General features: G+C 39.9%; 1 protein-coding gene across 3 annotated transcripts in view; it reads left to right on the forward strand.

Moving 5' to 3' along the window:
- The window catches only part of STARD3NL (STARD3 N-terminal like), an 81,590-nt gene that overhangs the window by 46,486 nt on the left and 19,651 nt on the right, over positions 1-15,453 (forward strand). For all 3 annotated transcript variants that reach the window (XM_073676609.1, XM_073676608.1, XM_073676607.1), the window contains 3 exons: positions 3,068-3,145; positions 7,356-7,409; positions 12,311-12,428. In XM_073676609.1, the coding sequence (XP_073532710.1) occupies positions 3,068-3,145; positions 7,356-7,409; positions 12,311-12,428 (250 nt within the window). The remainder of the gene's footprint in view (positions 1-3,067; positions 3,146-7,355; positions 7,410-12,310; positions 12,429-15,453) is intronic.

Consider the following 15,453-nt stretch of genomic DNA (forward strand, 5'->3'; position numbering starts at 1 on the left):
ATATTGAACAGCGACTGTGAGCATGTGCTGGCACTTTGACGGATTCACTGCTGTGCCAGCTGTCCATCCAAGTCCCAGTTGTGCTTATAGCCATGCTGCTTGTTTACTGAGTGGTGACTGTAGCCACGTTGGCCGTGCCTCTATGACTGAAAGCTGGCTGCTCCCGAGAGGAGTAAAGTTAATTTTCTCCCGAGTATCGGACTTTCAGTACACCGGCGCAGCACCTTCCTAACACTATTAACCTGCAGATTAACCCAAAATCCGGCGTGACAGGTTCCCTTCAAACTGCGGCTACAGCGAATATCAGATATATTTAGTTAAAATGTTAACTGTGTGTATTGTGTAAGATTAGCCGTGTCCGAGGCAGGAATTGACCTGTTCTTAATAAGTGGTGTACAAAATAAATGCAAAGCTTTACATCAAAACACAAATTAACCCCTGCACAGCTGAGCACTATTTAGACATCAGCTTCCCTGACTATACAGGTGACCCACTACCATCCACCCAAAATAAAACAAAAAGGTCACACCAACAGCACTAACTGGAGACGAGTAGTCTACTGAACGGACAAGTTCTGCCTCTTCAGCCGGCTTTCTCCTACTAAAGTGCACACATTTCTAAATAATAAATAAGCCTTGGACTGACTGTGGGCTTCAGGGAATACCAGGTCAGGAAGAAATAAAACACCCTGCTGTCTATCATTCCATAAAAATCCATGCCAGGAAACAGAAATTTCCAAATCCCTTAAAGGGGTTGGGAACATTTTTTTTATTTTTACTTAGATACATGTATTTGGGACTAAAAATAATTTTTGCAATTGAGTTTTGTTAAAATTGTTGCACCATTTGTGTTCTATAGCCTCTGTGTTTTATATTTGTGGCTGCAGAACGAGTTATGTGTTATTTTGGCAGTGAGCTCATTCTAACAATGTGCCAAGGAGTTTGTAACCTCTGTATCTCTTCTTCTGAGCTCCTCTCAGCTAATTTGTGGCCACAAACCACATCAAAGTTTAATGTGCAAGGAAACAAAAGGCCTGCAAAAAGCCAAATTGTGCAACATTTTTAATGATTTATAATTGCAAAAATGACTTTAAGCTTTAAAATGCATGTATTTACATAAACAAAATTCCCCAAAGTTAGACAACCCATTTAACAAACTTTGCTAGTGTTATCCAGCTTTCCTGGAGCCTTGTATGCATATGAGAGGAATCTTGGGGAAATATAGCAATCCCTGACTATCTCACAGTATGTATATACTGTACACACGTGAATTAGTTATTTCACTCATTTGTTAAGTGATTCTGATAGAGATTATGTATGTACCTAATTAGCTCATTTCTCTTACTGTCCTATCAGGAGGTTTCAAACTTTTGTAAACGTGTAATATCTTGCTCCACAAGGAGAACTCGATCTGCACGGGAATTGGTAAATTACTGACCTGTCTCTACATAGATGCTGGCAGGTCAGGAATGTCTCCCGACATATGCAGCTGTATAACCAGGAAAATACAGCTGCACTCTGAAATGCTATAATATGCAAATATTGAATATATGATATTGGAACTGCATTACTGCTTTAAAAAGGTACTTAATGTACAAATTGGCCAATTCATAAGAGCCCAACACCCACGGCGAGGCGTACCATTTTGTTGGGACCGTAACCTTATATGCCGCTCCAGGGCTGAAAGCCTACAATTTTAAGGGCAGGCAGGATCCACCTCTAAGTAAAAATGCCTTAAGCTGATGGGAGGAGTGCTCAGTCAGAAGGAGTAAGTTGTTTTATATTTGTAGTACACTCCTGACTGAGCACTCCTCCCATCAGCCTAAGGAATTTTTAATTAGAGCTGGATCCTGCCTGCCCTTAAAATTGTAGGCTTTCAGCCCTGGAGAGGCATATGAGGTTAGGGTCCCAACAAAATGGTACGCCTCACAATGGGTGTTGGGCTCTTATGAACTGGCCAATTTGAGCACTAATTTAACAAATGAAGGTACTTATCTGCTATAGCAGTAATGCTGTTCCAATTTAATATATTCAATGTTTGCATATTATAGAATTTCAGAGTGCAGCTGTATTTTCTTGGCTATATTGAATAGTTTTGACGGCTTGTACCTGTTCACACTTGTCTTATTTTCTTTGGAGGTGCTGATCAGGTTTTTCTATATGCAGCTGTATGCCTTATACCACTGATCACTTCATTCTTAGATTCACAGTTAGCCCATGTGAGCCGTAATACTGTTTGAAAATGTTTGCTGGCCGAAGGGTTCATTGTAATGTGGTGAATCACATGCCCAGTTTTCTGTTGGAATCTCTGCAATCAGTGCTTCAAGCCAAATACTCAGTATGATAGATGTTATCATAGACAGCTTGTTGAAGTATTTTGCTTTATACATGGTTATGCAGAGTCCAGCTTAAAAAGCATTATTGTTTTTGGCATCCAAGAGTAGAATGGATCCCAAATACAGTCATGTACAGGACCCCTAACTCCGTTCCCCGGATCCAGAGGCTGCTTCTCTGGACTAGATACTGAAGCGAAGCCGACACATTCAAGATGCTGTTAGGCATAATGTGCCGAAATATCAGAAGTAAATACTGATTATCTTCTTTACTTGGTATTCTTTATACATTTAAAGGGGTTTTCTATTACACAAACAATACATTTTTAAATGGAGTAGTCCCCCTTGTAAATTAAAAATGACAGGTGCTCGCCTCCTGCATCGGCACCATTCCAGCAATGTCTTCTCCCGGGGCTCACATGACATTGGCTGCAGGGCTCACGTGGCACAACAATCAGCAGCCACTATTGGTTACTTCCATTGGACAAACCTTGGATAAGTGGAAGAAGTGAGCGCACAGCGGTCCCATAGCAGCCGCTGAGTGACATGGCATTACAATGTCTTTGGAGACCCAGCGCCGACATTGCTGCAATACCACCAGTGCGGCAGGTGAATATCGATTACTTTTATTTCACAAGAGGGACCATGCAAAAAGGCTTTGTCCAAGTAGTGGAAAACCACTTTAATGTAATAAACCATGAATTGTTTTAATGCAATTTTCTTTTTTCTCTACAGTTGTTATCATTCTTTCGATTCAATCTCCTAATTATTGCTTATGCAATATGCAAAATTCGCCATTGGTGGGCAGTAGCGGTAAGTATTAAACTAATGATATCGTTCCTATTGTAGATACTATACATGTTAATAACTGGTACTTAAAATTCACATTTTACTGTACATACATTAAAAAAATGATAGTGAGTGGGTCAAGAAATGCAGGAGGACACGTTAGGTTTTTAAAATGGTAGTCCTGTTTCTGAATGATTATAGGACAGTTTGATCCGGACTATGCAGTTATATTAACATATAACACCAATGATTTTACCAAATAGTGTACTGAAAAACAGGGAAAAAATTCCAAGTGCGGTGAAATTGCTAAAAAAAAAAAGTTCAATTCCACAATTGTTTTTTATTCAGCATGTTCACTACATGGTAAACCAGACCTGCCAATCTGATTCCCCAGTTCAGTACGAGTACAAAGATACCAAACATGTATAGGTTCTTTTTTATTTAAGAAGTGAAAAAAAAATCTGAAATTTGTATGTAAAAAAGTTTTTGTGTTTGTCACCATTTTCGGAGACCTGTAGCGTTTCTATTTTTCGGGATCTGGGGCCGGGTGAGGGCTTATTTTTTTGTGCCCTGAGCTGACGTTTTTATTGATACCATTTTGGGGTAGATCCGATATTTTGTTCGCCTTTTATTGCAATGTTGCAGCAACCAAAAAAAACGTAATTCTGGTGTTTTGATTTTTTTCTCGTTACGCCATTTACCGATCTAATTAATTTATTTTATATTTTGATAGATCGGACATTCCTGAAATCAGCAATACCAAATCTGTGTGGTCTTTTTTTATTTCTTTTTAATTGTTTTATTTTAATGGGACAAAAGGGGGCTGATTTGAATTTTCATGATTTTTTTTTGTTGTTTTTAACCTTTTTTAAAAAAATATTTTTAAAAACTTTTAAAGCATGTGAGACCGCATCAAACGCAGGGACGTGGCCAATGACGTAAATATATGTTATCGGTCATGAAGTAGTTAAAGGGGCTTTCCAGTCTAGGAAGAAAAGTTTGCAGTCACTCTAAGTGACCGCAGACTGCTCAATGACACACTACTCACGCTCTAAGTGACCGCAGACTGCTCAATAACACACTACTCACGCTCTAAGTGACCGCAGACTGCTCAATAACACACTACTCACGCTCTAAGTGACCACAGACTGCTGAATCTTGACTGGACAAAGCAAACACTATGACGATTCCCCTGTATTCATCATGTGAGTGGGAACATGTCTGTGATTTTTGCATACTTTTCATTTTTTCATTCAAGTGCCAACTAGTCTAACCCAGCTCCTGTCAATTACCGTCTATTGAGACAAGCCTGATGAGACAAGTCGGCACATGACCACAACTATGTAAATTGCTGCTCACTCACACGGGCCCTCCAGAGGAATCCTGACAGTATATGCATTTCACACTGCCACGACCAGTCAGTGTGCAGTCACATAACGTGACTGCAGACTTTTCTTCTTAGAATGGAAAACTCCACTAAAGAGGTTTTCCACTACAATGTGTAATGTGCAGATCGATTTAAACCTTGGAAATGAGCCCTTCTTCACTCAGGGAGCCTGGGCCCCGTCTCGGTGATGCCGGGTCAGCTTCCATTTCTGGACATTGACATGACATCACCGGACATCAGAGGCAGCTGCAGCCGAGGGTCACGTGATGGGGATGAGTGGACAGCGATAGCGCCGCTCACAGGAAGCTCAAGGTATTTGAAGAAAGCCTCATTTCCAAGGTTTAAATTGATCGGCCCACTATACATTGTAGAGGACAACCTCTTTAAGGGGGTTGTCCTGTTTTTTTTTAACAAAAACAAGAACAAATACTGTAGAACAATGAAAGACACACTACTCACATCTATTATCTATTTGTGACCCAGCACAGAAGTGCTGTAAGTCTTCCCAGTCTTTTTTGACAAGAAGCCAACACATGACCACAGGAGGCAGTTGGTGACCACTAAGGACACTCTTTCACTGTTCAGTTCTGAGCCTTGATGCCAGTACTACGGCACAGACCACTCTGGCCACGTGGTCACGTGCAAACAACTAGAGGACTGCCCTGATTTAGATCACTGTTAGATCAGTGGGTGATAGCAAATTTAAGTAGTGTTTATTTGTGTATTTTTGTTTATTATTATTATTATTTTTTTTTTTTTATGTAATGGGATTAAAGCCCTTTTAACATATTAAGATCTATTAAGCCTGACACAATAACTTTAGTCTACTAATCGATTGTGTTCAGTTCAGAAAACTTGTACCGTCAGAAATGAACTCAGCAGCCAAAGTTGCTTGTTGAATTTCGTTTGCTAACTGAAGTGTGTGACTCGCTGCTTGACCTGCAGGTGCTTCTCACAAAATTAGAATATCATCAAAAAGTTCATTTATTTCAGTTCTTCAATGCAAAAAGTGAAACTCGTATATTATATAGAGTCATTACAAACAGAGTGATCTATTTCTAGTGTTTATTTCTGTTAATGTTGATGATTATGGCTTACAGCCAATGAAAACACTAAAGTCATTATCTCAGTAAATTAGAATACTTTATACCAGCTTGAAAAATGATTTTAAAATCTGAAATGTTGGCCTACTGAAATGTATGTTCAGTAAATGCACTCAATACTTGGTCGGGGCTCCTTTTGCATCAATTACTGCATCAATGCAGCGTGGCATGGAGGCGATCAGCCTGTAGCACTGCTGAGGTGTTATGGAAGCCCAGGTTGCTTTGATAGCAGCCTTCAGCTCGTCTGCATTGTTGTGTCTGGTGTCTCTCCTCTTCCTCTTGACAATACCCCATAGATTCTCTATGGGGTTAAGGTCAGGCGAGTTTGCTGGCCAATCAAGCACAGTGATACTGTTGTTTTTAAAACAGGTCTTGGTACTTTTGGCAGTGTGGACAGGTGCCAAGTCCTGCTGGAGAATGAAATTTCCATCTCCAAAAAGCTTGTCGGCAGAGGGAAGCATGAAGTGCTCTAAAATTTCCTGGTAAACGGCTGCGCTGACTTTGGTCTTGATAAAACACAGTGGACCTACACCAGCAGATGACATGGCTCCCCATACCATCACTGATTGTGGAAACTTCACAGTACACCTCAAGCAGCTTGGATTGTGTGACTCTCCACTGTTCCTCCAGACTCTGGGACCTTAATTTCCAAAGGAAAATTGAAACTCTGGGACCTTGTGCAGTGTGTCAATGACTGCCTTCTGGACATCTGTCAAGTCAGCTGTCTTCCCCATGATAGTAGAGCCAACTGAAACAGACTAGTGGACCTTTTTAAACGCTTAGGAAGCCTTTACAGGTGTTTTTTGTTAATTATTTTAAATTACTGAGATAATGACTTTGTGTTTTCATTGGCTGTAGGCCATAATCATCAACATTAACAGAAATAAGCACTTGAAATAGATCACTGTTTGTAATGACTCTATATGATGTGTTTCACTTTTTGTATTGAAGAACTGAAATAAATGAACTTTTTGATGATATTCTAATTTAGTGAGATGCACCTGTATCTGATCCTCATTCTCTGACTTAATTTGGCAGCCCCTCAAATGAGTTATGAGTGGGGGCTGTGAGAACCTATCCCTATATCAATGGTTCATTAAGGTATATTTATATACAGTCGCTAGATACATTTTAGACTCCATAATGAATCAATAAATAATAAAGGCTTCTTTGAGTAGTGTATTGGTTACCCATTAAACAAGTAGATGTGGCAATTAGGAGATGGCGAGTGGGCTATATAAAGCCTTTGACATCACAGTCTCTATAGCAAATGGAGGAGACTGAGGTTTTGTAGTCTCCTTTACAGAATATGCTTTGGAGAATTTTAAACCTGTCTTAATGAGACCAGCTCGAGTTTTTACAGCACCTGTGACCCGTATCTTACTCCTACTGTGACATAAATCAGTTTGGATGCTGCTTTTGGGACATTTATTAAGAGATATATATATATATATATATATATATATATATATATATATATATATATATATATATATATATATATAATGTGTGTATATTATATATTCCCTAAATATAGATTATATAAGGCTCATAAGAGGAGGAGTGCCTTTCACGTGTGAATATGTAAAATGTATACTACATGTTATATGTAGCAGAAGGTAGTATGCAGTCTACGGAAGAAATATTTTGTTGTCGCTCCGGTTTTTGACCTCGAGGTTGTTAAGAAGGTTCAAATAATTTGACGTACATTTTGAAAGGACTTTTTCTTGTCATTCCCCTACAGGTGACCACAGCAATTACCTGTGCCTTCCTGATAGTGAAAGTCATTTTATCGAAGGTAAGCAGGAGATTGAATAATGTTCCTTTCCCGATAATCCCATCTCCTAAATATGACTGTGGGCATCTAGCTTGTAATATGGATTTATAATGGCAGCAGGTGCTTTACTTTTATATAAATAAAATTCCTCCCCTATAAACAAACTAAATTATTTAAAAGATCTTGAAATCCGTAAAGAATTGAAGCAAATTGACAATATTTCTGAATACAGAATGGTTAAAGAAGCACTGTGAGACAAAATAAAAAGACAGCTTTTTCCACAAAAATAACTCCACTCTTGTCCATAGACTTTATCTGGTATTGCAGCTCCGTCTAATTAACCCCTTAAGGACCCTGGGATTTTCAGTTTTTGCATTTTTGTTTTTTTGCTCCCCTTCTTCCCAGAGCCATAGTCTTTTTATTTTTTCCATCAATATGGCCTTGTGAGGGCTTATTTTTTGCAGGACGAGTTGTACTTTTAAACGATATCACTGGTTTTACCATATCGTGTACTGGAAAATGGGAAAAAAAATTCCAAGTGCGGTGAAATTGCAAAAAAAAGTTTGGTTTTTTTTTGTTGTTTTTTTACCACGTTCACTGAATGCTAAAACGGACCTGCCATTCTTATTCTCCAGGTCATTACGAGTTTGTAGATACCAAACATGTATAGGTTCTTTTTTATTTAAGTGGTGAAAAAAAAATACAAAGTTTGCTTAAAAAAAAAAAATGGCGCCATTTTCCAAGACCCGTAGCGTTCCCATTTTTCGGGATCTGGGGCCGGGTGAGGGCTAATTTTTTTGCGCGCCGAGCTGAAGGTTTTTATTGATACCATTTTGGGGTAGAACTGATGTTTTGATCGCTCTTTATTGCATTTTACTGCAATGTTGCGGCGACCAAAAACTTAATTCTGGCATTTAGAATTTTTTTCTCGTTACGCCGTTTACCGATCGGATTAATTATTTTTCTGTATTGATAGATCGGACGATTCTGAATGCGGCAATACCAAATGTGTGTGGTTTTTTTTTATTATTATTTTATTTTGAATGGACTGAAAGGGGGGTGATTTAAACTTTTTATATATTTTTTTTAATATTTTTAAAAACATTTTTTTAAATTTTTTTGCTTGCTTCTATAGTCTCCATAGGAGACTAGAAGCAGCAACTGTCCGATCGCCTCTGCTACAAAGAGGTGATGAGCAGATCACCTCTATGTAGCAGAAATGCCCCTGTGCCATGAGCGCCGACCACTAGGTGGTCTGTTTTTAATTAGTTTTAGCATGTTTGTGTCAGTGCACATTAATACATTTTGGAATTTTTTGATTTAACACTATTGACTCATAGGTGTGCATTTCCATATTACATTGTCTCTTTCTTCTTTTTTTTTGCCGCCGACCACTAAGTGGCGCTCATAGCGATCAGTACATGACAACCACTGGGGTCTGCTGGAGACCCAGGGTTGTCATGCCCACCCATCAGTGACCCGCGATCACGTGACGGGGTCACCGATGGGCGGGGTAAGTGACGCGCTTCCGGCGCGGTGCTGTTAAATGCCGCTGTCAGAGATTGACAGCGGCATTTAACATGTTATCAGCCGCGGGTGGATTGCGATTCCACCCGCGGCTGTTGTGGGCTCATGTCCGCTGTATAAATCAGCTGAGATGTGCTCGGTTCAGTGCGGGCTCAGCGCCGGAGCCTTCACTGAACCAGGGGTGATAGTCTGGTGCCTACTATTACGCTCCAGGCTTTAAAGGGGTTAAATGGAATCAGCAGGTTTTATGTAATCTGAGAGCAGCATGGTGTTGGCGCTGAGAGCCTGATTCCAGAGATGTGTCACTTTTTAGACTTTGATTTTATTGTAAAAAAAAAAAAAAGTGTTTTATCAGCAGTAGATTTTCACTATAAGGCCACAGTCCCACTATCAGTATTTTTTGTCAGTATTCAGTCAGTATTTTTTCTCAGGAGTGGAAGCCAAAACCAGGTGAGGAACAATCAGAGAAAAGGTATAATAGAAACAAGTCACCAATTCTGCATTTATCATCCACTCCTGGTTTTCGCTCCCACTCCTGAGAAAAAATACTGACCAAATACTGATTAGCAGCTTTCTGTCGCTATACATTGGCAGCTCTCTAAGTACAATCAGTGGTGTGTGTGGGGTTACACTGGGCTCAACATTCCAAGCTCTGCTAGATCTGTAACAGAAAAAATGTGACTCTATCTCAACTGCTACACCCAGTAAACTAAGTGATACATCGCTGGAATCCTGCTCTCTACCCTACATCATGTTGCTGTCAGATTAAATAGCAAAAACTTTCTGAAAGATTCCCTTTAAGATAAGAGCCTTATAAACTCCTATTCACACAAACCTGAAGCATCCTTTCCAGCCTTGCACCAAGCTGTAACGTTCCAGGAACGATTTAGTCCACACAAATTTCCGTAATAATTTGGCGCATTTATAGAGTGGCACAGGAGCTGTACCTGCGCCATCATTTGTGGATGCTAGCTGATAGCAACTACTGACCACCTGCTTCAAATTGAGATCTCTGATCTCTCCTAGCTTTTTTACCCTTTGGACTTTACGTTGTAAGTCATTGGATAGAAAGCTTCCCATTTTAGCACCTGTGCAATACGGTTCTGGAGTGATGATGGGTTACTATTGCAGCCGGTGGCCCAACAATGGCCCCCAGATCAGCCATGCACGGAAGCCTATTACTGCCTACCAGAGATATAATACATTAACAGGCATTATACATTGCAATACAAAAGTAGGGTTGGCTGTTCAAGTCCCTTAGTATAAAAAAATGGATAAGTCCTTTAAGGCTATGTGCCCACGATGCGGAAATGAAGCAGAAAATTTCTGCAGCATTTCTGCATCTCCCTGGCAGAAAAAACGCATGCAGATTGTGCATGCGTTTTTCCTGCAGAATACATGCGGATCCACATGCGGATTCACATGCGTTTCCGCATGCAGATTGACAAGCGCTTTCCAGGCGATAGCATCACTTGGAAAGTGCTTGACAACTAGGTCACACTATATAAATCCATGCAAATAGCATGGATTTATACAGTGTGAACCGTAAAAATTAAAACAAATAAAGCTATACTCACCCCCGAGGCCCCGGCGTGGCTGCAGCGCTGCTTCCTGGCTGGTTCCCGGCTGCCGGCATATCGCGAGACAGAGCGGTGAAGGGCCTGCGGTCACATGACTGTGACGTCACCGCAGGTCCTCAAGCGATGCCGGCATTCAGAGAGAAGACGCCGGACAGGTGAATATAAACTTTATTTGTTATTTTATTCTTTTTTTTACAGGTACAATGGTACCCAGGTCTGGATGAGAGTCTTCTCTCCTCCAGAACTGGGTACCATCCGCACATAGAGACGCATAGAAGCCGCTTGTAAAAATGTACAGTCGCGGTTTCTATGCGTCTCAATGCAAGTCAATGGCGGGAGTTCCGCTGCGCTTCCGCAAAATTAAATGACATGCTGTGGATTTTTGTACGCAGCATAAACGCTACGGAAAAATCCGCAGCATGTGCATAGAACATGCGGAATCCCCTTGGGGACCATGGGGTGCGGATTACCTAGCGTTTCACAAGCGTTTACGCTGCGGAAATTCCGCAGCATAAACGCTTGAAAAACGCTACGTGGGCACACAGCCTCAAGATTTTAGAAACATAAAACCAAAATCCTACAATAAAAATAATCTATAAAACACTTTTCTCCCTATATAAGCTACTTATATATTGGTGTCACACTCCTTCCTTATTACATAAACTCAATCCTTATATTCCCGTCTGCTGATGGAGATGTAGCAACTCACTTATTCTGGTATTGTACAGGTATCCTAAGCTTTTGGAAATCTGTTAAAAATCTTATTATTAAAGTCACTGGTCTTCAGGTACCCCTTGATCCTAAATTGTATCTACCTAATATCCCACCATTTCAAATCAGTCCTAATGTCCGACAACTATTACTTCACATGACCACTGCTGCTAGGTATCACACAACATCTCAGAACCCATGTATTAGACTGAGTAGAGAAGCGATCCACCAATTAAAACCAAATTTTATTGAAATCATTAAAACAACATAATAAAATAAGCAAAATTCTCTGAACTATATTACCATCCTATTATAATGCAATAATATCAAAAAGGGAAACCATCATAGCCACCCAGTACAAGAAGTAGAATGACAGCCTCACTGATAAATCTTCAAGGAAATATCAACACCTTAGTCCAAATAAACAATAGCCCCTAGTGGGTGTAATATAGGCAATACTCTACAAGAGATATGCCAAAGGGGAGTATAACAAGTAACCCAAGTAGATATCTAATGAGGCATGTGACACTGTTACACCAAAGCAATGCTGAAACCATATGCAGAAATAGGCTTCGCTAATATACCTGCAATACTATGCAATATTGTTTGCTAATATTTTGAATTCTATGGTGTCATTCTGTAAATTTATTTTTGAAAAATGTTATAAAAATTCAGTTATTAAAAAAAAAACTTTTCTCCCTTACATGTCTCTGTGTTATGGCAAAAAATGGGTTAAAAAACCTGGACATAATTGGTACTGCTACATCTGCAACTACCACGAGTTGCAATGTAAAATTGTAAAAGTTATGGCTGCTTCCTTAAAGATGTTACTACTAGACTAGACTACTAGATATCCCTCCATTGTGTTAAGTAAAGTAAGAAAATACATACCTCCCGTCCCATCTCTGCCTTGAGCGCTGTGTCCCCTGGTGATCTTGTGACACTGTCCATGTCACATAAGCGCTGCAGCCTATCATCCCCTAAAGACTCTTTTTTTGTCTGTCGATTATACTTACATATTTCATGTGGATTTTTTTATTATTTTGTTCTTTTCATCATATAAAAGTGATAATGAAAATAAATATACCTATTTGCATTTCCCAGTTGTTTTCCCAAGGTGCTTTTGGTTATGTCCTTCCTATTATGTCCTTTATCTTGGCCTGGATAGAAGCTTGGTTCCTAGATTTTAAAGTTTTACCTCAAGAAGCTGAAGAAGAAAATCGTGAGTTGTTAAATGTTTGTTCATTATTTTGTATTGGTTTTTATTGTTGCTGTTTTGGATATGTGTCTCTTAAAGGGAAAGTTTCAACAGGTCTTTGTCACCTAATCTGAGAACAACATTACAGTGGCATGTAAAAGTTTGGCCACCCCTGGTCAAAATGACTGTTATTGTGATAAGTTAAGCAAGTTGAAGATGAAATGACCTCTGAAAGGCCTCAAGTTAAAGATGACACATTTCCTTTATATTTTAGGCAAAAAAAATATACTGTCATTTTTTACATTTTAAAAACTACAAAAAAGGAAAATGGGCCGATGCAAAGGTTTGGGCACCCTTGGAGATTTGTGTTCTCAGATAACTGACTAAGGTTTCAGACCTTAATTAGCCTGTTAGGGTTATGGCTTGTTCATTATCATCGTTAGGAAAGGCCAGGTGATGCAGATTTATCAGCTTTATAAAAACTGAGCTTCCTCTAACCTTGTGCCAAAAAACAGCAGCCATGGGTTCTTCTAAGCAGCTGCCTAGCACTCTGAAAATGTAAATGGTGGAGGCTCACAAACCAGGAGAAGGCTATAAGAAGATAACAAAGCATTTTTAAGTTGCCTTTTTCTCAACTGAAATGTAATTAAGAAATGGCAGTTAACAGGAACAGTGGAGGTCAAGATAAAGTCTGGAAGACCAAGCAAAATTTCAGTTAGAGCTGCTCATAGGACTCCTAGAGAGGCAAATCAGAACCCCCGCTTGACTGCAACAGACCTTCAGAAAGATTTATCAGACTCTGGAGTTGTGGTACATTGTTCTACTGTTCAGAGACCTCTGCACAAACATGGCCTTCATGGAAGAGTCGTCAGAAGAAAACCTCTCCTGCATCCTCACCATAAAATTCAGCATCAGAAGTATGCAAAAGAACATCTAAACAAGCCTGATTCATTTTGGAAACAAGTCCTGTGGTCCGATGAGTTTAAAATAGAACTCTCTGGCCACAATGGTCAAAGGTATGTGTGGAGAAAAAAGGGTACAGAATTTCAGGAAAAGAACATCTTGCCAATTATTAAGCGAGTGGGGGGGTGGATTAATCGTGCTTTGGGGTTGTGTTGCGGCCAATGGCATTTGGAACATTTCACTGGTAGAGGGAAGAATGGATTCTTTGTGAATTCTTGATGCAAACATGACACCATCTGTAAAAAAGCTGAAGTTGAAAGAAGGATGGTTTCTACAAATGGATAACAATGATCCTAAGCACATGTCAAAATCCACAATAGACTCCCTCAAAAGGCACAAGCTGGAGGTTTTACAATGGCCCTCACAGTCCCCTGATCTGAACATCATTGAAAATCTATGGCTAGACTTCAAAATAGCAGTGCATGCAAGACGACCCAGGAATCTCACAGAACCGGAAGGATTTTCCAAGGAAGAATGGATGAAAATCCCTCAAACGAGAATTGAAAGACTCTTGTCTGGCTACAAAAAGTGTTCTCAAGCTGTGATATTTTCAAAAGGGGGTGCTACTAGGTACTAACCATTCAGGCGGCCCATTTTCCTTTTTTTTACTTTTTTTTTTTAATGTAAAAGACGAGTCTATATGTATGTGTGTGTGTGTTTATGTATGTGTGTGTGTGTATATATATATTAATTATAATGAGTGAGGCATATATCTGGTGAGATTGTTACATACAGGTGCATCTCACTAAATTAGAATATCATCAAAAAGTTAATTTATTTCAGTTCTTCAATGCAAAAAGTGAAACTCATATATTATATAGAGTCGTTACAAACAGAGTGATCTATTTCAAGTGTTTATTTGTGTTAATGTTGATGATTATGGCTTACAGCCAATGAAAACACAAAAGTCATTTTCTCAGTAAATTAGAGTAATTAACAAAAAACACCTGCAAAGACTTCCTACGCGTTTAAAAAGATCCCTTAGTCTGTTTCAGTAGGCTCCACAATCATGGGGAAGACTGCTGACTTGACAGATGTCTAGAAGGCAGTTATTGACACACTCCACAAGGAGGGTAAGCCACAAAAGGTCATTGGTAAAGAAGCTGGCTGTTCACAGAGTGCTGTATCCAAGCATATTAATGGAAAGTTTAGTGGAAGGAAAAAGTGTGGTAGGAAAAGATGCACAAGCATCCGTGATAACCGCAGCCCTGAATGAATTGTTAAGAAAAGGCCTTCCGAAATTTGGGGGAGATTAACAAGGAGTGGACTGCTGCTGGAGTCATTGCTTCAAGAGCTCGGATACACAGACGTATCCAGGACATGGGCTACAAGTGTCGCATCCTTGTGTAAAGCCACTCATGACCAATAGACAACGCCAGAAGCGTCTTACCTGGGCCAAGGAGAAAAAGACATGGACTGTTGCTCAGTGGTCCAAGGTGTTGTGAGATGAAAGTAAATTTTGCATTTCATTTGGAAATCAAGGTCCCAGAGTCTGGAGGAAGAGTGGAGAGGCCACAATCCAAGCTGCTTGAGGTCTAGTGTGAAGTTTCCACAATCAGTGATGGTTTGGGAGCCATGTCATCTGCTGGTGTAGGTCCACTGTGTTTTATCAAGACCAAAGTCAGCGCAGCCGTCTACCAGGAAATTTTAGAGCACTTCATGCTTCCCTCTGCCGACAAGCTTTTTGGAGATGGAAATTTCATTCTCCAGCAGGAGTTGGCACCTGTCCACACTGCCAAAAGTACCAATGCCTGGTTTAAAAACAACAGTATCACTGTGCTTGATTGGCCAGCAAACTCGCCTGACCATAACCCCAAAGAGAATCTATGGGGTATTGTCAACATGAAGATAAGAGACACCAGACCCAACAATGCAGACAAGCTGAAGGCTGCTATCAAAGCAACCTGGGCTTCCATAACACCTCAGCAGTGCCACAGGCTGATCGCCTCCATGCCACGCCGCATTGATGCAGGAATTGATGCAAAAGGAGCCCCGACCAAGTATTGAGTGCATTTACTGAACATACATTTCAGTAGGCCAACATTTCGGATTTTAAAAACATTTTTCCAGAATTCTAATTTACTGA

This window comes from Phyllobates terribilis, unplaced genomic scaffold (genome assembly GCF_046119375.1).
Source record: "Phyllobates terribilis strain yellow unplaced genomic scaffold, ASM4611937v1 Scaffold_4__5_contigs__length_816908805, whole genome shotgun sequence".
NCBI classification, from domain to species: Eukaryota; Metazoa; Chordata; class Amphibia; order Anura; family Dendrobatidae; genus Phyllobates; species Phyllobates terribilis.